This window comes from Crocuta crocuta, unplaced genomic scaffold (genome assembly GCF_008692635.1).
Source record: "Crocuta crocuta isolate KB4526 unplaced genomic scaffold, BGI_CrCroc_1.0 scaffold62, whole genome shotgun sequence".
NCBI classification, from domain to species: Eukaryota; Metazoa; Chordata; class Mammalia; order Carnivora; family Hyaenidae; genus Crocuta; species Crocuta crocuta.
Genome location: NW_027529173.1, coordinates 835,122 through 859,141, shown reverse-complemented (window position 1 = coordinate 859,141; position 24,020 = coordinate 835,122). Strand labels below are relative to the sequence as shown.

Sequence of the window (24,020 nt, the reverse complement as noted above, 5' to 3'; positions counted from 1 at the left end):
TAAGGCACGTAGAGTGACGGCTGTCACTTAACCACAGGATAATTTAAGACCTACACTAAAGACGACTGTGAAATGATTTAAAAACGGTCACTTCACTCTGACATTTTACTACAAAGCTTCTGTAAGCCGTGAAGACGCCAGTGCATGTGGGGGCTCGGGAGGAAATGCGTTCATTTTGAAGAAATCTATTTATTTTTTTGTTTTTTTAAAGGGAGGGCAAACTCATTTGCTTTATCGTGCCTGGATTCTTGGAGAGGCTGTTTGTTTTAGAATTCAAATTAGTTGACTTTTTGAAGGAAAGTTTAGATGTGGAGTGCTGAGCTTTTCTGTGGCACCTGGCACCCCTTCCCCTCCCACAGCAGTAAGGAAGCCACCGACAAGCAGTAACGTGACAAAACCAAACATTTATTGCTTCCAACACACACTGTTGCAACACTTGTGTTTCTGCTGTAGGTGCCAGATGGGACACACAGTCAGGAACCCTTGCTGACGCCTGCCTCAAGGAGGTAACATCTCTGATGCCGGTCATCTTTGCAAAAGCCATACCAGTGGACAGACAGGAAACCAAACACACCTATGAATGCCCTGTGTATAAAACCAAAATGAGGGGCCCAACCTACGTGTGGACCTTCAGGTTGAAAAGCAAAGACAGGGTGGCCAAATGGGTCCTGGCCGGCGTGGCCCTGCTGCTGGAAGCCTGAAATGGCCCTCGGACTCTTCTTCCTCTGGCCTCAGGAGGAGGTCCGCACATGTTAATTTATTCTACTGAGAGCCTTAAAACACACTCCAGCTTCTGTAAATTTTAAGTAACTTACTTACGTGTGCGTTAATTTTGCTTAAACACCATCCTTAACAGTCTCCCCATCAGTAAGTGGGATTTGAGTTCGTGCAGATACTCAACAAAATCTTTTTAAATTAAAATTTAGCCCTTTACGTTCTTTTAAAATCTAGAAGCCCTTGACCTCAGGCAGCAGGTGCATTCTGAAGGAAGAGGCAGCCGCTCCCGCCGGCCAGCAGTGCCCCCAGTGTCTGTCAGTAATGTGACAGTCGACTTTTTGTTCATTCAAGTTTTAATAAAAATAAAACTCTAGTACTCAAGATCTATGGGTTAATTGCACTTTGTAATTTAGGAGAACATTCTTTTCTTGAAGATATAAATTTCCAATGACCCAGAGAAGCATTAACTACCTGGTCTGAACTGCTGTCACTGCCTGGGAGGTAAAAGATCAAGGCAACGAACAGTGCCAAAGGCAAGAGCTGCTTACGCAGTGTTTTCTCTGGAACTTACCTGGATTTTAACTCCACCCCGTTTTAAACTGTGCTTTTACATCATATGCAGATGCTTTTAAACCATTCAATATACATAGGGGCCTGTGGATACATGTAAACAGATTCCTCTTTGCGGTCTTCCTGAGAAATTGTTTTAGGCATATAAATCTTACAAAAATAGTATTTAGATCTACAAGGAACTTCTGTATAAAACCCCAACTGGAAGAAATCGTAGGCACATGGGGGATGGCATGTCTTGCTAGCGTTCTCTACAGTGAGGTGGCTGGTTTTTTTCTTAATCATCTTCTACCAGCTGCTTCTGTAGGCTGAGGAAAAGAGGGGAGGCGTCAGTGTGAGGGGTACAGAGATGAACACAAAGCCGCGTTCTAGGCTCAACACGCGGCCTGAGCCATGAGCCGCACTCCCAACCGTGCCGCAGATTCCCATGCAGGTTCCTCGGCCCCAGAAGGCGGTAACCATGGCTGCTGCGCACTCTTCCCAGACCTACCCCTCCCCTCAGCCTGCCTTGTGTATTTCATTTCTGTTTTACACAATGAGGGGGAAGTGGGGATACGGGCAGTGCCAAAGCTGAAGATGCTAGCTAAGGAGGGAATGTTCCGACAGGGAACACACCAGCCCTGGGCGGCTCCACGGCAAGCAGCTGGGGAATGGAGGGCATTTGCCTGAAATGTGGCAGCCACTCCCGCCTCCAGGGTCTCCCCTGCTGGGGATTACAGCCTCCACTGACGTGAGACTCACCTCTCCAGGTATTCCTTAACGTTATTGTAACCATAAAACTTGGCCAGATGAATGAGGATCCCAGTGGCACAGCGGCCATCGCGCTTGCGACAGTAACTGCAGTTGCAGATCCCACGGCAGGGAGGACACATCCAATCCTGGAAGAGCAATTTCCCCGTTAGCTACACTGGGCTCCAGCCCGGCTCGCTCAGCCTCTCCTCCGACCTTCGGTCACAGGATACTTGTAGTACAGGGTGACCGAACGGGTGTCTTTGTTGCAAAGGCCTAGAGAGGATGATCACCCACAGGGTCCCACGTGTGGAGAAACACAGGAAATTAGAAACTTAAAATGTGGAGGATTTTAGGATCATACAAAGAGCAATGAGACAGAGGTGTGGATTCTAGCTCTTCTTCCTTCCTTAACTACATAACCAGAGGCGTAGTTTATATTCATCTGCAAAATAGGGACAATGGCCCCATGACTGCTGTAAAAGAGGTCACAGGGGTCAGGAGCACAGACTCTGGGGCCAGAATGCCTAGGTTCAAGCACGTATGTACTAACCATACTAGTATCTCATTTCACAGAGGAAACAGAGGACTTGGGAGGTTGTATGCCTACTTCATAAGGGTAAATGACTTAGCCACAACTGAAAGTTATCGGCGTTACTAACAAAACCTTAGATGAGAGCCAGGCACACAGAAAGCATCCTATGCAGTGACACACCTGCCCCCTGGCCTTGCCTGAGGTTAAGCCACATTGCTGGAGGAAAGCCACACAGGTTCACCTGATGAACCATAATGCTAAGGAAACAAGGCTTGGACCCTGGAAAACCCAATCATCTGTCCTGTCTTTCCAGAAGGAAACCCTTTTTTTCATTTCCTCTGGAGTGTCGAGGGGGAGTCAGACCTCTGCAGCTACAGGTCCCCACGTCCGCTTAATTCACTTTGCCAACGCGGTTCACCCCAAGTGTGCGCCCCGTTCCTACCGGGTCCAGCAGCGCGGATCTCACGTCCTCCCCGTAGCGGTTCCGCAGGCACGGCCCGCAGAACTGTCCTCGGACCCCGCCGCAGCCCTGGTTCCGACACACTGTCTTGGTGTCAATGGTCTTCTGTCTGCACTGGTGGCAAGTGTTTCCCTGCGGGAGGAAGGCGGCGGGCGGGTGAGTGCAGGACTTACAGGGCGATGCCTGCAAGACCCCAAGCTGTCGAACGCATTCAACAGGGCGTGCAGAGGCCGTGCCTCTCGCCCCAAAGCGAGCAGTCCCTCTTCTCTGGTCCAAACCACAGCTCTGAGGCCAGAGAAACCTATCAGAGCAGCTAAGACAGAGTGGGGCGCCTAGAATAAATGAAATGAGAGAGACGAGCAGAAAGCCTGCAGGCGGGAGAGGAAGAGCCCACAGAGGGTGACAGGGGCCCGAGTGGTCCTGAGTCCCCAGCAGCAGCATTTGGCTATGTCTCAGCTCCCGGTGATCTGGAGCTTTTCGGTATAAAATTTCCCAGTGTTAAAATGTTGGCAATTAAATTAAAAACATTTTAATACTGCCTCAATAGGATGCTGCCTCATTTAAAAAAATGATGCATAACACCACAAAGCCCCCCTCTGAATCACCGTTTAAAAGGATTTTTAACCCATTTCCTACCAACCACAGATATTCTGTCAAACTTTAGTTCCTAGAGTTCTGTTAATCAGAAAGCACACAGCACACACACAAAAGCACAGTATTTTTTTTTTCTGTATTGGAAATAAACACCAGGCACACCTGGGTGGCCCAGTCGGTTAAGCGTCATACTTCAGCTCAGGTCACCATCTCATACTTCATGATCTGAGCCCCACCTTGGACTCTGTGCTGACAGCTCAGAGCCTGGAGCCTGCTTCCGATTCTGTGTCTCCCTCTCTCTGCCCCTCCCCCACTTGATGCTCCCTCTCAGAAATAAAAATTTAAAAAAATTTTTTAAATAAACACCATATAAATATTTAAAATGTTAACTATTATCAGTATGCTTTTCCAAACTATACACCTGCCTCCTCACATCTCATCTGCATTCCCCAGAGAGACCTCTCCCAAGGAGGCTCCCTGCAGGAAGCTAACTCCCCCCACCTAGTGACAGGTGATCCTCCCAGTCAGAAGGGAGAAGGCTTGAGGCTTTTAAATCCAGATGCAGTTTAAAAACAACACAGGATTTCAAATACCAGCTCCTTGGACTCCCAATTAGAATCACAATCACACAAATTATCCATCATACAGAATTTACCAGAACTTTATCGTAAATTTTATCTCGAACAGTGATGGCAACGTTTTCTAGGTCCTCTTCAGTGATATCCTCCACTGGCCGGAAAGAAGATATACGGTGACGCCGTCTGTACCCCTGGCACTTGCCCTGCAAAATGAGCCAAAGTAGAACCTGGCATGAGATGTTCTGACTGGTTAAAACACACCCTCAGAGTTCCAGCACCATTAATAACTGTGTCCCTCTCCCATGTCCCTGGACTCCTTTTCGGAGCTGCCACCACAGTGCCAAGCCTCCTGGACGACAAGGTGATGGGACAATAAATGAGCCGGTCAGGTAAGTAAGTCTCCTGACCAAGAGTCACCAGCTGTGAAGCCTGTGAGGACAGAGATGTGAACCACGAGGAACGACCCAACCTGCCAAGGGGAAGGATCGTTTCTTGCTCCAGACTGAAAGCTCTTAGAACGCCCCATTCCTACAACCAAAAGAGCTAGGAGGAATCACTGCCCTTTCCCACAGGCGAAACGCCACTGACAGGCCCTTCTTGCCCCCCTCGGGGATGAAGTGGAGGGTCCTAACGCGGGAGCAGCTCCTCTGCTCCGCTCAGGTTAAGGCTTCTCTCCAGCCTGCAGCCTAGACGGGGGCGGGGGTCCTTCTGGGAGTGTGGTCCCGGGAACAGCAGCTCCACCTGGGAACCTGGGAGAAATGCCCGTTCTCAGCTGCTGCACACTATCGGCTCAGAGCTGCAGCGCTGGCTGAGGCAGAGAATAAGCTGTTTAAGGTGCTCAGAAAGTACCCCGCTAATCGTCTTCCTTCTCCGGAAGCTGTAAAATTCTTCTGCAAATTTGGCAGCAGAGACGGTGAAGTTCTCCAGGGCAAACTTCTCGGGAGGCCGCGCACTCCGGGTCGGGTTAGTGCGTCGTGGGATCTGTCCCTCCGAGAAAGCCCGCCTCACGGTTCTCTTCTTCTGAAAGCAAGAGACAGACATTTGCAACCGGGTGTAAAAGCCACCTAGCAGCAGATTATGTCCATTAGTACTAGAATAATTATAAAGGAGTTCTACTTACAGAGGCTGCGCTCGGGGTTCGTACTGGGAAGAAATCAGGCATTGAGTTCAGTTCTGCCAATAACTGAGCAAGCTGAGGTTCAGAACAAAAGAAAGGCCCTTCTGTCAATATTGCCATGCCTAGTTCATCTAACACCTTATCACAAGTCTTCAGTTTTGCCAACATTAAAAACCAGGACTAAAGTAGTTCATGTAAGATCTTAACAGTTGTTGTATTTTTAACCTCATATGTAAACATTTTTAAAGTTTCTTTTGAGAGAGAGAGAGAGAGAGAGAGGGAACGAACATGCATGGAGGAAAGGCAGAGTATCCCAAGCAGGCTCTGCACTGTTAGCACAAAGCCCAACACAGGGCTCAATGCCACAAACCTCAAGATCATAACCTGAGCCAAAATCAAGAGTCAGATGCTTAACTGAATGAGCCACCCAGACACCCCAAGATTTTTGTTTAATGTTTACTTTTTCTGAGAGGACATATGCAACTGAGGGGAGAGGGGTAGAGACAAAGGGAGAGAGAAAATCCCAAGGAGGCTCAGCACTGTCAGAGCCCAACGCAGGACTTGATCCTACGTATAGTGAAATCCTGACCTGAGGCAAAATCAAACATTAGATCCTCAACCGAGCCACCCAGGCGCCCCAAGATTTTTATCTCCAGAGGTGAGATACTGATACCACCCTTCATAGGAATAACATCTATGCCCAATCCTTATATACGAAAGCCTGACATGAAGAGGTGGTCCTTGGAATGATGAGATCAGGCATATGAGGTGAGAATCCTGGCACGGCCACTAATTCGTAGTGTGATCCTGGAACAGATCACTATGCACACCTAAACCAAGCTTCATCATGTTCAAAACAAAAGGCTCAACTAGGTTGTTCTGACATGTGTTTTAGAGCTCCAAGAAAACTATCTACGTTGATTTCTCATCAATAAGAATAATTTATGAAAAGATTCCCAAATAAACACCCAAGAATACGAAATAACAGCCAATGAACGATATTCTAATCAATTAAGGTTATTTATACAAATGTTTAGGCATCATTAAAAAATCATGAACATTTATTTTAAAGATGGAGAGAGCTGAAGTGCTAAAATTTTCCCTTGCTAATAAGCATAAATAGGTCTGAGGACAAATTTCACCCACAAGTAGGTTTTAGGTAATTTTTTTTAAAGTTTACTTATTATTGAGAGATAAAGACAGAACCTGAGCAAGAGAAGGGTAGCAAGAAAGGGAGACACAGAATTTGAAGCAGGCTCCAGGCTCTGAGCTGTCGGCACGAGCCCACTATGGGGCTCAAATCCATGAACCGTGAGATCACGACCTAAGCTGAAGTTGGACTTAACTGACTGAGCCACCCAGGTGCCCCTAGGCTTTATATTTTCTTAAATAACTTACTAGATGTAGAAGATTGCATAACAGCATCATTATATTATGCTTTTCAAAAAGAAATTATAAATATACCAAAATGCTAACAGTGATTGAGTGGCAGAATTTTATTAATTCTGTATATGCAAAATTATGAAACAAACAAGTTACTGACCAAATACAGAAAAACCAAATGCACATAATAAATATTTTACCTTGCATCATAATTCATTCTAGTGAAGACGTGTTAACATGACTCAAAACTGTTCCGTGTCTTTTAATACCTAGGCCTCTTTCATTCTCTCATACATCTTGAAACCCCCAGTGGTTCACCACAGAAGGATTTCTCATGAGAGCCACCTGCCTAACCTGTACCTTGCAACTCTTAAAGTGGGCTTCTCGACACTTTTTTTTATCTTTAGTTTCTTTCTGCTGGGAACAAGCCAACAGTTCAGCCCTCTCCTCTCCAGTACCACTACATACTTAGAACTTGACTTGAACCGTAAGCAGCCCTAGTTCATGGCCCCAGGAACCAGGGCTAAAAACTTCCCTGGGAAGTCTCTTTCTGTTCCCAAGCCAGAGCTGATCAGGTATAAGCAGCTGGCAATCAGGAACAGAGAAAGGACACCTGATAGCCAGAGCACATTTCCCGACAGAAGCAGCAGCTGGGAGGGCAGTTCCGGGAGCCTCCATGGCCGCAGGGCAGGGTGCAGAGCCGGCTCCCAGACCGCCCGCCACAGGGCCTTACCATGGCTTTGTTCTCCTTGATGTTCATGGTCCTTTTCAGCAGAGCATCTGAGCTCTCCTGGCCCTCATCCCTGGTGTCATCCTCAGATTCAGAGATAGAATCTTCCCTTTCCTTCCCTTGTCTGCAGCTTCTCTTTCTTCCAAGAACTGCTTTTTTATTGTCCTGCAAGCGTGTGCTAGGAAATAGCGGCTCAGAAGACCTGTCGTCTGATTTTTTTGCCAGTTTCTTGGTGGGGAATTGAAAGGCTACTCGAAGACCAATACTGCTTCTCCTCGGCCTGCTTCTTCTGGGTGTAGCCTTTTCTTCTTCATCCTCTTCTTCACTTGAAGACACCTTACCAGCATCGCTCAAATCGGACTCCACAAGCTGACAAAATGAAAGAGCAAAGATGATGTTTGGTAACAGACCTTCAAAAGCCCATTGTTTAAAACCACTCTGACATTAGAGAAAAAATGAGTAGAAGAAAGCTTCCCCTCCCTATTACGAGCTCCCTCTGACCTCTTCTGTCAAGTGCTCAGGTAGTCAGGTGATGAATATGGTCCAAGGACAGGCTCTCCACCGCTGCCAGGTGCCCTGGCCATACCCGTCAACTGACTGTTCCCTCCCAGCACAGGCTGGAAGCCATGCTTTCACAGAGGAGGCTCCTCCGCTGTGGAACATCTGGAAACCAAGTATTATGAGGCACAGCCAAAAAAAAAAGGCTATGCCTGTCCTTAGAGTTACCTTCACACAGAAATGGGAGCGCTAAGAAACACGGACTATTCTGCCCTGAAGAGCAGGAACAGGACTCATGGGGAGAAGGGACAGGAGAGCTGACTTCACCTGAGCAAGGTAGCCGAGGAAAAGGCAGATGACTGGCCATGGGGGTTGGTGGCAGAGCCTCATCCCCAGGATATGACAGGCCCTCACTTCAAGGGACGTCCCCTCCCCTTTTCTGCAACCAGTAGAGCCACAGGGTGAAATCAAGGCAGACGGCTCTGCGGCTCGTTGGCAAACACCCGTCCCATCAGCTCAAGAAACTCTCGCCCCACAATTTCTGAGTCCACTTGATACAGACTTCTGGCATTAACAGGAAATTCAGTCTTACACACGAGGGCACAGTAAGAACAGAAGGCAATGGTGGGGTGATATTACCCAGGAGACAGCGGGTGACACCTCAGATGTGAGGGGACCCTTAGCAATGTCAGAGATGGGCTTGAATATGGAGATCCAGGAGGTGGCCTGGACACATGGCTGTATGACCTCCAAACACCCTGGCTAGTAATATCCTATTATCGGAGAAAGTGGTCTCATCAGACCCCTACAGTGGGCAGGAGGTCGGGGAGGGAGGCAATGATACTTGTTTGCTCACTGAATTTTATGTATTTATTTTAAATGTTTATTTTGAAAGAGAAAGCATGAGCAGGGAAGGGGAGAGAGAGAAGGAGAGAGAATTCCAAGCAGGGCCCATACTATCAGCACAGAGCCCAACATGGGGCCTGACCTTGCAACTGAGAGATCATGACTGAGCCAAAATCAAGAGTCGGAATGTAACTGACAGAGCGACCCAGGCAACCCTGCTCACTGAAATTTAAAATAAAATTTGCAGGAGTGCTTGGGTGGCTCTGTCGATTACATGTCTGACTCTTGATGTGGGCTCAGGTCATGACCTCATGGTTTGTGGGTTTGAGCCCCACACTGGGCTCTGCGCTGACAGTCCAGAGCCTGCTGGAGTTTCTCTCTCTCTGCTCCTCCACTGCTCACACTCTCTCTCAAAATAAGTAAACATTTAAAAAAAGTAAAAAATAAATAAGTAAATAAAGTAAAATCTGCCAGTGGATCTTCCCGAAGCGGTGAGTTACATCAGTGAACAGAACATGTCACAATTCATACCCCAGATGTATGGCCTATGAAAAGGAAAAAGACTTTTGGGGTAGTTCACGTCCCAGTGCTAGAAACACAAATTCTTTGAATAACCTGACATCACTTAACTAAAAAATGAGAGGGAAAACAAGTCACTAAGAGTAGAGGATACCCATTAAGGTTTGGAAAGATCTTAGTGTCTTGCTGGCCAGAACACATCAACTGCCTTACAAGCAGCTTCTATACTGGAAGCCAAAGGAGGGCTTGGGGACTAGGCTGGCAGAGCTCTGTGTTGCTATTCCTGGTGGCCGGGAGGGTGAGGGGTGGGGGAGGCATCAACATCAAACAAGCCAGCCTACCATTAGGGCTTTCAGGCCTTAAGATCCCCCGGGAAAAGGTAAGGGGCAGAGCAAACCTAGTAGTTACAGCTTATTTAAGTTTCTACAGAATTTCCACACCAGATTCGGCTTCTTAGGAGCTTCTGAACGTGAAGAGGCTTTACCTCTATCCCTTATCTTCATACCCAAGAAGGAAATGGTGTACTGATTTGGGGGGATAAAGGTAGGCTCTTTTTCAGTTAATAGAAAACATTTTTATGTCTGAAAAAAACCCAAAGATAGTTCTTTAAGTTTCCTTTTTAAAAAAAATGTTTAGTGTTTATTTTTGAGAGAGAGAGAAAGAAAGTGTGTGTGTGTGTGTGTGTGTGTGTGTGTGTGTGAGAGAGAGAGAGAGAGAGAGAGAGAGAGAAACAGAGCAGGGGTGGGTGACAGAGAGAACGAGAGTCACAGAATCCAAGCTGTCAGCACACAGCCCAATGTGGGGCTCAAATTCACGGACTGTGAGATCATGACCTGAGCTGAAGCCGGACGCTTAACTGACTGAGCCACCCAGGTGCCCTCCAAAGGTTGTTCTTTAAAGGTATCCTGAGATTCAAACAACTGGCCTAAACATATGAAGTAAAGGAAAATTCAACAAGCCTCTTGAAGGTCAAGTGCTAAGAGATTTCCCTCAGGAATCTGACAAGCCCAGGTCATCTTTATCATTTAAAGAGCACGTCAGCATCCAAATAAGAATGCACACGTAAAACTCTAAGCTAAATTTCTGCCACATTAATTCCAAACCTAAGAAGATGACTTTGCACACAAGAAATGACTTTAAGGAAATTGCTACCTCCAGACCGACTGTCCTGTTTTCAGAGAAAAGATGTTCAAGAAAGTCTAAATATTATTTTGGAAGGGCGATAAGGGCACCTGAGGTTAAGTCTCCCCAAACCCCTAAAGTATCAAAGAAAGACAACTGGATTTTCTCTCAGAGAATAATGGGCTGGTGAACCAGGGATTAGTCTGAGAATAACAACTTTTATATTTTGTCAACTGACTTATAAACATGTGGGGCGCCTGGGCGGCAGAGCTGGTTAAGCGGCTAACTCTTGACTTCGGCTCAGGTCATTATCTCTGCTTGTGAGCTCAAGCTCCACATCAGGCTCTGTGTTGATGGCATGGAGCCTGCTTGGTATTCTGTCTCTCCTTCTCTCTGCCCCTACCCCATGTGCTTGCTCTCTCTCTCTCCAAACAAATAAACTTTTAAAAAAATATGTTAAGAAAACATTCATTTGCAAAATGACTTCTTACAAGTAAAAATACAATCCAAAAACAAGACTGAGAATATCACAACCCACACTCCCTCATGTTGATAATTATTACCATTACTTCTGGGTTATTCTTTACATTCAGATCTTTCTGTGTAAATCCTTCAAATTCTTCCGTCTCTGAGTCAGTGTCCTCTATAAAAATTCTTCTTAGCTCTTCCGTGAAGTATTTAGAATGAAAACGCACTTCTTGCTAAATAAAAACACACACATGTCATAAAGGAAAAAGGAGAGAGATTACCAGGGGACTTGGGGACAATGAGAAGTTGTTTAATGGGTAGAGTTTCTGTTTGAGATGATGAGAACATTCTGGGTAATGGTGACAGCCACACAATACTGTGCACGTACTTAATGGCACTTAGCATCTTGCTGGCAAGAAACTAGGCACTTGCCTGCACTTAAAAAATGGTGAAATGGTAAATTTCACATTATGTATATTTTACAATAACACACATATACATACACATTTGCCACAGCTTACGGATATTGAACTGAATAATATGAAACAACTGAACAACTTGAAATAATAAAGCAACAGCATAACTTCAAAAAGTCAGAACGGCCAGAGGCTCCTCAGAATGGCCAGAGGCTCCCTCAGCCTCTTGTGTGACTGGGGAGTGCTGATGGAATTCCATTTCTCCCGCCAGGGCTGCCCATCAGGAAGGTCGGCTCCTCCCACAGAACCAAACACACATGGAAAGGAGCCATGAGCAGAAAGCCTGGCTCCATCCCACATGCTGGCTTTCCTTCCTAGCAGCCATCCAAATCCGTGTCCTGCAAGTCAGTGAGCATGCCTCCCTTCCAGAGACGGCGAGTTTCTCTGCAGGAAGGGGTCAGCGCCTTTCACACCCCTCCCCGCCCAATGCTGAGGAGGCTCTGTCTTTGCTCCATCACCACTCACTGCAAAGGGTGATGGGAGCACCAACCCTCCCACCCCCCCAGGAAAGCCTCTCCTGCAGGAGACATGAGGCCCACCACCACCGAGAGGTAGCAAGTGAGCAGAAGGAAAGATGCTCTAAGACTTTTAAAAAGGAAAGACGGACGCCTGGGTGGCTCAGTCAATTAAGCATCCGACATCGGCTCAGGTCATGATCTCATGGTTCGTGGGTTCAAGCCCTGTATCAGGATCTGTGCTGACAGCTCAGAGCCTGGAGCCTGTCTTCAGACTCTGTATCTCCCTTTTTCTCTGACCTTCCCCTGCTCATGCTGTCTCTATCAAAAATAAATAAAACATTAAAAAATTTTTTAAAAAAAGGAAAGACATTTTCCAATGACTTTTTCTGTCTTTAGAACCAATAAAAGGAAAAACACCAGGCTCTCTAAATGGCTATCTTGAAAGAAAAGAGGGAAAAGACAGACCTGCCATGCAGAAAGGGGACCCACAAATCAGCCTCCTCCAAGCTGGCAACCAGGGCTGAAGTCTATGTCCCCACTCGCTTCTGACGTCTCTTCCTCCCACACCCGATATAGCAATGACCCCTCATCACACCACATTTGGTTGGAGAATCTTTACCTCCCCCACTGCCTCTCTCTCTGACTTTAATTATATACTTCTTTGGATCAGATAATCTCTGGAGAAAAATAGATATAATAGATGAGTGGAAAAAATTTACAGGGAGATAGAGAAAGAAATGCCTATATCCAGCATTTTTTTAAAGCTTAAATGTCTCCTATGAATTATTATGGGTAATTGGAGTGAGTGTGCTTGGAGCTAAATTACTTTGTTCCTTTGTTGATAGCTGTGGTGCAGCTGCTTGGAAAAAAAAAAAAAAAAAAGCACAAACACAAAAGGGAAGTTTCTTTAAAGTGAAATTCAAATTGTGTTTAAGAAAGACCAAAGTCAACATTGCTACATACTGTGTGCAAGTTCACACAGCTACTCTAGGCTGGTTACCATGGATCAGGAACGTGTGGGATCGGGGTGGGGAAGCAACAGGCCTGGGTTTATTATTAAGGAAGAATGGGGCACTGCTGGCTCCCAAGGAAACCCACCGTGAACCCGCCATCTCCAAGGATTGACAATATCTGGCTCACAGAGCCCCGAGCTGGCCTCTGCAGGCTGTGTTAGGGCAGTGGGGTCTATGTGTGAATTTCATCATCTACCCATGGTCCCTGCCTCGGGTCCAGAGAAGAGGTCACATCCTGGAGCAAAAGTTCCAACTGTCTGGTCCTCTAGCTCTCTCTAGCCTTTGAGTTGGCCTCCCCCAGGGAATTGGTCAGCCTGAGAGAAATCAGTACCTTTGGTGACCAGTTCTAAGAGGGAAAACCAAGGTAGTCCTAAACCAAGGCCTCTGCTTTTCTTCTCCTTATTCCAGGAGATTTAAAAAATAAAAAATAAATTAAAAACAACCTTGTTAAGGGGAGTCTGTATAAAGCAAAATATAATATCCACTGCACAGTCTGGCTGCAATCCTGGTTACAAGCCTCACATAGCTCCTCATTCTGCAGCATGTGTGATCCTTCACAATCAATACCGGGCAATATATTCTGGACCTCGGTCACCTATATTCATCTACCTTGATCAGGAACATAAGGAAGTAACAGATGAAAAGAGGAGCTACCAGAGTGGTTTACATTTTTTATTCTGAAGCTCATGTGACACAAAGAAAAAGGCTGGAAAACGATGGTGGGATGAACCAGTTAGACCAGCATCCCATCTCCATTCCACCCAACGGGCGCTCACTCACCAATGGGTGCTGAACCCATGAAACATGAGGAAAGTAAGCAGTCCAAGCAAGGAACCAGGAAAGCTGGAAAGCATCGTTCAAACATTGCAGACGTTACAGTTTAGTGGGGGAGTGAGACAGATCCACAAGTAACCATGGTGAGGGGCAGAGTTATGAGGAAGATGCCAACATGCCCCACAGAAAGAAAGAAAACCCAGGAAAACTTCAGGAAGAAGCAGCATCTGAACCTAGTACCAAGAGCAGACCAGGGCGCAATGAGGGCGTCCATGTGGTTTTGGGTCTACGGCAGCACAGAGGAGAAACAGAGAGAGGGGAGAGGCTGAGAAGTGATGCTCCTAGACTTGAAATATCCCAGCTGAAACACTTCTCAGATGTGGGGGCTCAGACAAGTCACGTCACTGTCCTGAGCTTCAGTGTGATCCCCTGTGAGACAGGGATACCACCACCACCCACACTGTCCCAGGGAGGTCCGTGAATTGAGTGCAATCTGTATGAAAAGCAAACAGTCACGGGCCATCTAAGGCACACTGGCGTCAGCCTCGGCAGGGGTGGGCAGGGGCGGGCAGCTTGACGGCAGAGAAGTAGCAGCAGTCACAGTATCAAAAGCAGCTGTTCTGGGTTTTTTGTTTTAAAGTTTGAGGAGAACTGACACACAATGTTACATCACCTCCTGATGTACAGTACTGTACACTGTGCTATGCTCATAAGTGCTGCTACCATCTGTCAACATACGCCTAGATTACAATATCACTGACTGTATTCCCCAAGCTGTGCCTTTTATTCCCCTGACTTATTAGCTCCAAAACTGGAAGCCTACATCTCCTTCCCCACTTCACCCATTTTGCCCATCTCCCCAGTTCCCTCCCTGCTGGCAACCATCACTTTGTTCTCCGTATTTATAGGTCTGACTCTGCTTTTTATGTATTCATTTTAATTTTTAGGTTCCACATGAGTGAAATCATCTAGTATTCGTCTTTCTCAGTCTCACTTATTTCACTTAGCGCGACACCCTCTAGATCCTTCCATGTTGCTGCAAATGGCAACAACCTCATCGTTTTTATGGCTGCATAATATTCCATCATACACATATTCAGCATCTTCCTTATCCATTCTTCTGATGGATACTTTGGCTGCTTCCCTGTCTCATCATCAGGAAAGTGCAAATCAAAAGCACAATGAGATATCACCTTACACTTGTCAGAATGGCTAAAATGAAAAAGACAAGAACTCTCAAGTGTTGGTGAGAATGTGGAACCCTCATGCACTGCTGCTGGGAATGCAAACTGTTGCAGCCACTGTGGAAAACAGTATGGAGGGTTCTTAAAAATTAAAGACAGAAATACCCTATGATCCAGTAATTTCACTGCTGGGTATTTACCCAAAGAAAACAGAAACGCTAATGTGAAAGCTCCATGTTTACTGCAGCATTATTTACAATAGCCAAGATACGGAAGCTGCTTTGTTTTCTAACACCTACAGCGCTGCTGGGCTCCAGGCTCAGCCTGTCATGCACACCCCACACTGCTCAGATCCCCCCACGGTGGATCCACAGGCTCTACCTTCCCCCACTGCCTGACATGCTCAAATGGAGACAATGGGCTTCTGAATAAGGCCTGGATCAGGACCAGAGCTCAGTTCTGTAACTGAGGTCAAACTATGAGGATCATGGGAGCTGAAGAGGGGAGAAGAGGGAAGGGATGAGGGAGAGCGACACGGCAGAAGATCCAGACTCCTGCAAGGGAGTAGGGGAAATGGGAGAGGAGAAGGAGGGGGCAAGAACACCAAGACAAGGATAAAAATGAGGAAGACAAACGGACAACCGGGGGAGGGAAATTAGTGAGTATGACACCTCCCTTGATCAAGACTGGTCCAGCTGGCACTCAGATGTACATGTGGGGCTGGAGAGAGAGGGCAAGTCATCAAGAACTTGGATGTAATGGCTGAAAGCGTTAGATCACGAAGAGAAAAGGTCTAGAGACAAATCTTGAAGAACATCCACATATGGGACTGGGAAATAGAAGAGATGGCCATGAAGAATGAGCAACATGAGAGAGAGGAAGAGACCATGGGGAGTGGAAGCAGGTGGTTGGTGGTTCAAATGCTGCAGAGACATCAGGAAAGTGAGGATCACAGAGCCCAGGGGGGTCACTGAATCCGAGAAAGACCAGCTCCCACAGAGGCCAGAACCCACACAGGCAGCCACGCGATGAAGCAGGCACCGCCCCCACGTAATTAACGCTTCTCCTCCTGTACCTGCCCAGCTGAGGCAAGCAAGGTGGGTTTAATTTATTGCCTTTTCAGAGAGGCTACTGTCCAGGGAGGATGAGGAATTCTGAGAGCCAGTGAACAAAGACTATGCCATAGAAGGCTATTTTGACTGGCCACGCTACTGCTAAGGCACAATATAAACCTCCAGGAAGCTAACCCTCAGAGAAATGTAACTTGCGTTTGCCAGATCAAAGTAATCAAAGAATAACGTTCTCCCTAGCACTTCCAGGAGCGAGGTGCAGAAAGAACCATGCCGCAGAAGCACAGGAACACAACTGGCTCACCGTTATCACATGCTCCTGCACTGCAGTGTGGACTGTCGCTATGTGGACCCAGCCCTGCCCTGCCAGTCATGTGGGAGCACTCAGAACACAGCCTCGACACAGGCTGCAGCCCCAAGGTTGCAAAGAAAATGGATCAGATCAGGGGAGGCCCCTTTTATTAACAAATTACTGTACAGGGAAAGGGCTTTCAGTACAGTGACGCAGGTACACTCACTGGTTCTTGAAATATGAAGGCATAATGCTTAAAAAATGTTTGACAATCAACTGCTATCACCAGTCTCAGACCACACTCCAACGAAAGAATATCCAAACCAGGATCCAGGCTTCCAGGAGACCACACCTGTCAGGAAAGGAAGCATCTGTACCTGTTTCCCTGACTCCAGTGAGTCAAAACTATCACAGCTCTCCTCTGATGAGAGGGTTTCCATGGGAACATCATCTTGGAAGCCGACAAACTCTTCATCATCACTGGGGGCATTAAAGATGTCAGCCACTTCTTTAGGGATCTGTTTTGGATTCAAAAAAGAAGGAGGATAAAGCCAGGGGCTGCTTTGACTTAGGGAAATTTTCTAGAGAGGAGCAGGAATTAGCATCTCCCAGCTCTATCAATCTGCCATGGTCACCCAGAACACCCCAGTAACTCTGAGCAAAATGTGCTTCAGCTGATACCTCATGGCAACAAAACAAGAGGGAATTTTCAAATTCTAGAGATCTATCCCATCTTACAGAGAATGTCAAGGCCATAGCTAGATATATGCCATTTTTGATCTCTTCACAAAAATTAAGGAAACCATCAGTGGTTTCTGAGAAACCACAATCGATATTCCTCCTACAGTGGATCTGTCTTTGAATGTCATCCATGTAAATAAAAAACATTCCATAAGATAGTTACTAATCTCCTCTTTTCTCCATTTCCACCTAGAGCGCTGTAATTTTTCTTTTCTTTGTTATCTAATTCAGACATGAAAATTCATACAATGAAGTAAGCAGCCTTGCTCCTTTTCTATATTCTCAATAAAGTAGTTCTAGAATTAATCCCAAGAGAATTTAAACAGTATTATCCACAATTATTCCAAGAAAGAATGTAGCACACTTGATCTAACAAGTATGTATCTGCTGAGAGTTCATGTTCATTATGCTGACTACCTATGTTTTCCCAACTTGTTATTCTGAAAAAGTTCAAAGCCCTAGAAAGGTGAAGGAATAGTACAAACATCTGTATATTCTTCACCTGGAGCCCCATTTGTCACTGTGTTTACCTTGTTTCTCTTTCAACAAACATCAGGTGGAACCATAAGCATTAGCTAGTATTTCACTGTTTTTGACATAGAAAAACATTTAGTGTGAGCCAACTTAATCCATTTATATTCAAAGTAAATTGCAAAAATCATACAAATTCACCCTAAAATACTTTAGCATACAATTCTGGAGAATAACAACATTCTCCTATACAGCCACAAAACTACAATCATATCTAAGTAATTAACATTAATTCCATAGTATCATTTACTACAAGTTCATATTTAAATATCTATGACTGTTCCCAAAATGTCTTTAGTAACTTTGGGGGGACAAAGGAGATCCATTCAAGCAGATATCATGCACTATTTTTTTATGACATTGATTTTTGTTGCTTTTTATAACACTGACATTTAATAGCCTAAGACAACTGCCTTGTAGAATGTCATACATTCTGAGCTTATATGATTGATTCCTGATACATTTAAGTTAAATATTGTTGACAATTCTACAAAGATGACATGTACTTCTCAATGCAACGCATAAAGAGGCACAAAAATATCAGATTATCCCCCATTAATCAGTAGTGTTTTTTTTTAACATAATTATGAAAATTTCCCTACATATTCTTAAGTAGGTAGAACTTTATAAGGAACTCACACATGGACTCTCTAGCAATTATTTGCTCATGGCTTAACTTGTTTCATTGGTATCTCTACTCAAATGCCCTTCCAAATCATTCTGAAGCAACTGCAGACACACTATCATTTCACCCTGTATCATCTGCAAATACAGCCTGTGTTCTCAGTTCTGTTAACCTGTTTTTGTAACTCACGGTCCATGTGTATCATGATTTGAATAAAGTCCAAACACTGGTCAACAGGTTTCACAGGTCTTTTCTCAGGTGTCCTTTTCTCCTTTGACAACTTAGTTTTGAACAAACTGGGTCATTTGATTATAGAGTTTGCAAGAGTCTGGAAGGTTAAAGTTTCTGTCTATCTGTTGCCGCTGCAGGATGGCATTTACCAGCCTCCTCTGCCCCTATGGGTTTCCTGTGATTTGGTAGCTGAAGTTATAAGCCTAGGCAGATTCAAGTTTACTTCTTTCTGGGAAGGCCATGACAACTTTGTAGGAATTGCTGCTGCTTTACTCAGAAAGCACAGAATGTCTGGCTGTCTCGGTCTCTAGTGCTGATGCTCTCTGACCAACAAGGTGGACATGCCAGATTTCTCCTGAGCAAAAACACATTTTTCCCTTTTTACTAATTAAGAAATAAGTAGGTGCCATTTGACAGTCAATATCCTTCCCCCATCCCCCACCCCCGTAACAATACGCTCAGTAGTTTCAGCATCCCCGATAACTCTTACGTGAATCCATTACTACACACTAGGGGTTGCAAAATGGTCATTTCCAAATTCAATTCATTCTTTATATACTAGCTGGCATTCTTCTAGAATGCAATATTCTCTCCCTCTCTGTCTTGCTGTGTCCCCTGTTTCCCCTTCTCTCCCTCCCATGTAGATTCATGGAATTTTTTTTTATTCAGTGTGTTTTAATCCATTATTGTCACCATTCTTTCTGATGCTAAAATTGTCCTAAATTTGGCCACTGGGGGAGGTCCTTCAAGTGAGTTTCTATGCCCTTTTGACACAACTCTAATAGTCAGCGGGCACCCCTTTCCTTTCTGGCACAACTGTGCTAAGTTAGCCTTATACTTTACCTGCCCCAGACCTCGGATCAGCCTTTGCTCCAAGGCACACTGGCATTTAGAAATCAGATCTGAGGGGCGCCTGGGTGGCTCAGTTGGTTAAGCGTCCGACTTCGGCTCAGGTCATGATCTCACAGTTTGTGGGTTCCAGCCCCACATCGGTCTCTGTGCTGACAGCTCAGAGCCTGGAGCCTGTCTTCGGATTCTGTATCTCTCTCTCTCTGACCCTCCCCTGCTCGCACTGTCTCTCTCTGACTCTCAAAAATAAATAAAAAACATAAAAAAAGAAATTTAAAAAAAAGAAATCAGATCTGAGAACTTGGTGTGCTCCTTGCTAGTTAAGTATCATTGCTTCTAGGCTCTTTGCCTGGACAGAATAAGGACATTTTAAGTATCTTAAATCAAACGTTCATAATGACACCTCGAACTCAAATCCAATATGGTAGGATTCTTCCTCACCTCTCTCAGCAACCGCACTAGAATTTCCAATCCCCCACAATGAAACCGCCAACTCTCAGGGCACCTGGCTGGCTCAGTCAGTTAAGCATCTGACTTTTAATTTTGGCTCGGGTCTGGATTTGCAAGTTCGAGCCCTGTGCAGAGCCTGCTCAGGATTCTCTCTCTCTGCCCTTCCTTTGCTCACACTCTCATTGTCTCTATCAAAAATAAATATTTAAAAAATTGTATTTCAAAAAAACCTCCAACCCTCAGTATTTCTCATATATGTTCCCATGTGCTTTATCTACAGTACATACAAAATAGTTTCAAACTTATACCACCAACACCACTACCAACAATAACCACCACCAGCAATCAAGGTCAAGATTTCTTTGCAGTCCTACGTATCCCTGGCATACACTCTCACTACATACTAGACCCCTGCCCAGATAGCCTGGCAATCACTGTACCTGAGGATGCAAATTACTTCACCTGTACCTCCCATTTCCTAATATTAAAGAGATGTCCTCAAGACTTCAGATTTTAATACAATAATTTGCACTGCTACAAGACATTCTTATGTGAAACTGGCACTTAGAATTATTACAACAATAACTTTGTCCGTGTAGAACCCTGAAATGGTCTCGGGCTCCCCAGATCCCACTTGGCCGCACTAGCACCTACAGAGTTTTATATTCAAAAGTCACTTCAATTCTTTCAATTTGTTTCTGTGCATTACTTTTACAGTCAGGTTCATTTAAGAAATTACTAATCTCTAATCTTATTTTTATCATGATTTTAATGCTTCTTGTTTAAAAAATGATTAGCAAGTCAATGGTTCAACCATAGGAAGCTTCAACATTTAGTTTATGGAGAACACAAATCCAAAAATTGAATGTGCCAAGGTTACTGGTGTTAGAGGATTAATACAAATACTTTCCCACCATCGAATGAAATCACCCTTTGGGGCAAACAGGCAGACACAGAAATAGAGTTCTAGAAACAACAGCAAAAAAAACAAAAACAAAATCATTCCACATTTATGCGGAGAAGCTCCTCACAAAGCCGGACATGGTTCTTGGGAGAAAAATTACAACTTTTCTTAAGGAGGTAAATTTAACAGTATTTGGCATTCTTATTTTTCTTTTCAAAGATACTTTTGTTGTTAAGCCATCACAGCCAATATGCCAAGAAAACACTTGTAACTGGAGAAACATAGATAATACTTTAAAAGTGTAAGTGTGTTAGAGTTTACTTAACAGCCCTCGGGGTTCAGTCCCTAAAGTGGCAGTGAGGGGCTGTGACTGGTTCCAGTTGTCTTCCTTTTGACTTATCACCGTTCTATAAATCAGCTCCGCTGGCCCAGAGGCCTGTTTTGTTGTTAAGTTTGCTTATTTTGAGACAGAGAGTGGGGGAGGGGAGGGGAGAAATGGGGAGAGAGAATCCCAAGCAGGCTCCATGCTCAACACAGAGCCCAGTGTGGGACTAGATCCCAGGGACCACCAGATCATGACTTGGGCCAAAACTACGAGTCAGATGCTTAACCGAGTAAGCCACCCAGGCACTCCCAGAAGCACGTTCTAACATAAAAGGTGAAAGAAGGAAGTGCACCCCATGCAATGATTTAACAGAAGCATCTCCAAGGAATGGAAAGGCTGGCAATACGAATAAATCACTTCCAGCCACAAGGGCAGCAGCCTATGGCTGCAAATCCTGTGTCTGCCCAACTCCTCCCTCTTCATCTAAGACTTCTGCATCTGCTCCAGAGGTGCCATTAGGGGAGCGGTAATTGCCAATTAGGAACAAAAGGAAAGAACACGCTTTTTCAAAAAAGCAAACACCAGTAGGCATTCTTGGGGCATTAAGGGCTCTGTTTCTTGCTGCCTAACTTCAAAAGGCACAAACAGTTTCAGTCACGAGCTCCAGGATTTAGCAAAAATCTTCGGAAGACATTCAAGTGTCTTCAATACAAAACACTATTTAACAGATGTGACAAAGAAATCAAGGTTTCTATGCAACGCACCTGATAAAAGATTCATGGGGACATCCTTCTAACGTGTGACCAAGTGCAGCAATGTAACACAACATCAGGCCCAAGGATCTGTCATTTGTGCAGTTCAGCAGCGATCCACTGACTGACAGGGATGTGGTGCACCCGGCACTCTCAGCAATGCCAAATGGTGAGGCCGCTTTGGAAAAACAACTTGGCAGCTTCTCACCAAGTGAAACAGTCTTACCACGTGATACAGCATTCCTGCTCCTAGGTGTTTACCCAAATGAGATGAAAACGTATGTTTGCAAAGAACTTGCAATGAGCAATTTTATTCCCAAGCCCAGAACCAATCCAAATCAGCTAGGGAGTGGATAAACAAAACTGGGGACAGGCATCCCCCAGAATACTGGCAGCAGTAAAAAAGATTAAGTTACTCATAGACACAATAGGGATAAAGCTCAACCGCATTAGGCCTGGTGAAAAAGGCTACATATTGTCTGATTCCACTCACATGACATTTTGGAAATGGCAAAACTCTGGAAACAGAACACAGATCAATGGTTGCCTGAGGCTAGAGGTCAGAGGAAATTTTTGAGAGGTGATAAAATCAATTGTGATAGTGACTACAGAAAAACCTCACAGGACTGAACAATAAAAAGGATTTATTTTACTGTATAGAATGTAAGCCTTAGTCAGAAAAAGGAAGAAAATTATTTAGAAACAGTGTGAACATACAGATTTCCTAGAACTGGATCCTAGCACACAGAATTAAGATTTGATAAGAAAAACACCACAAATCAATAGGGAAAGAGATGATGTCATTCAATGATGCTGGCAAAACTGCCCGTCTGAGGAGAGTAACACAGTCCATTTTGCTTCTCTCCTGATATTATAAATCAGAAGACTGAAAAGTTAAAAGGTAAAAAAACCACAAAGGAGAATATATTTAATGTGAACATGCAGCTGGCCTCTGAATGGGGGAGACTTTAGCACGAATGTTAAGCGTATCAAAATGGAAAAGAGTTGGGGCGCCTGGGTAGCTCTGTCTGTTGAGCGTCCAACTCTTGATTTCAGCTCAGGTCTTGATCCCAGGGTCACAGGATGGAGGCCCACGTCGGGCTCTGCGCTTAGCACAGAGCCTACTTGGGATTCTCGCTCTCCCTCTGCCCCTCTCTCCTGCTTGCATGCTCTCTCTCTCTCTTTAAACAAAAAATATAAAAATTAATTTTTAAAACCTGGAAAAGAGTAGGATCATGGACGACTTAAACAGTTTTAAACTTCAAAAAAGAAAAAAAATTTGGAAAGAAGTTGGGAGAAAAGATGTGCCACAAACAGACAAATTACTAATGTTACTGAAAAGCTCATGCAAAATGAAATGTTCCAAGAGTCACACAGATAAATAAAATAGGTAAAACCAAGAAAGTTCACTAAAAAGGGAACACAGAAGAGACTAAGAACATATTTTAAAAGTCTTCAACCTCCCTGAGTAATGAAAGCAACAGAAATTAAGACAAGTGTCCTTCTTAACCAGCAGCTTGTATCATTTAAGGGCACCCTCGACGATGGGGAGGATGCGCCTGGACAAACACCCTCCTACAGAACTATGGACAGAACAAATGGGCTTCAGGTTTCAAAACAGAAATTTGGTCATACACATTAAAACAGGGTTAGTTTTTTTTTTTTAAAGTATAGACAGTGAAATTCAAAAACTCCCAGAAAATACAGTTAAACTCAGAGTGATGGGGGTATATAAACTATTAAGAGCTAAGAGGACTGTAAAGTCAAGGATTACCAGAGTATGAGGAGATCTCATCCATCAGCTGGCAGACCTCCCCTCATTTCAAAAAGCAGCAAAGCTCAGCGTACTCACTGAAGGCACATAGCTTGTTAATACCCCCTAACAAAAGACATTCTAGGCAAATGCAATTTTTCAATAAAATACCTACAAAATAGTTAGTATTCAGTATTTAATGCAATCAAAGATCTGAACTTAATAGGACATCAAAAGCATGAGCACCAGAAGAAAAAAACTGGTAAAACTGGATGTCATCAAAACTAAAAACCTCCATTTATCAAAGGACATTATTAAGAAAGTGAAAGACAACCTACGGAATGGGATAATACCTACAAATCATGTAAGCAATAAGGACCTAGCACTGAGAATACATAAAAATCTCCTACAATGCAGCATCAAAAACCATCCAGTCAAAAAACGTGTGGGGTGCCTGGGTGGCTCAGTCAGTTAAGCATCCGACTTCAGCCCAGGTCACAATCTCATGGTTTGTGAGTTTGAGCCTCAAGTCAGGCTCTGCGCAGAGGCTGCTTGGGGTTCTCTCTCACCTTCTCTGCCCCTCGCCCACTCATGCTCTCTTTCAAAATAAATAAACTTAAAGAGACAAAGACAAAGAGAATATTGGAAGCCACCAGAGAAAAGCAACTCATTACATACAAGGAATTCTCAATAAGATAATCAGCTGACTTGGAGGCAAGAAGACAG

The 24,020-nt window shown here is 44.7% G+C and overlaps 2 protein-coding genes across 3 annotated transcripts in view; one reads left to right on the top strand and one right to left on the bottom strand.

The window, feature by feature from the left end:
* Window positions 1–1,098, top strand: part of DNAH11 (dynein axonemal heavy chain 11) — a 330,986-nt gene extending 329,888 nt beyond the window's left edge. The window contains exon 80 of the mRNA XM_077757651.1: window positions 454–1,098. Within this exon, the coding sequence (XP_077613777.1) occupies window positions 454–701 (248 nt within the window). The 3' untranslated portion in view covers window positions 702–1,098. The remainder of the gene's footprint in view (window positions 1–453) is intronic.
* Window positions 385–16,648, bottom strand: CDCA7L (cell division cycle associated 7 like). Of its 2 annotated transcripts, none has more exons than XM_077757652.1 (9): window positions 16,511–16,648; window positions 10,962–11,099; window positions 7,417–7,782; window positions 5,304–5,375; window positions 5,033–5,203; window positions 4,261–4,386; window positions 2,994–3,143; window positions 2,029–2,165; window positions 385–1,595 (listed from the first exon to the last, which is right to left on the bottom strand). In XM_077757652.1, the coding sequence occupies exons 1-9, from the start codon at window positions 16,571–16,573 to the stop codon at window positions 1,565–1,567; spliced, it is 1,254 nt and encodes a 417-aa protein (XP_077613778.1). In that variant the 5' UTR covers window positions 16,574–16,648; the 3' UTR covers window positions 385–1,564. The 2 variants fall into 2 exon arrangements, with proteins under 2 accessions (XP_077613778.1, XP_077613779.1); XM_077757653.1 differs by having other exon boundaries at window positions 5,033–5,200.
* Window positions 16,649–24,020: the final 7,372 nt, after the last annotated feature.

Bases quoted from the DNA above. Each gene is read 5' to 3' on its own strand.
- CDCA7L (XM_077757652.1), bottom strand. From the start codon at position 16,573: ATGGAAACCCTCTCATCAGAGGAGAGCTGTGATAGTTTTGACTCACTG. The intron at 7,783-10,961 runs GTAATAATTATC...TCATTTTGTCAG, and splicing joins AGAATAACCCAGAAGTAATG to CTTGTGGAGTCCGATTTGAG. The intron at 5,204-5,303 runs GTAAGTAGAACT...TCTTGCTTTCAG, and splicing joins GAACCCCGAGCGCAGCCTCT to AAGAAGAGAACCGTGAGGCG.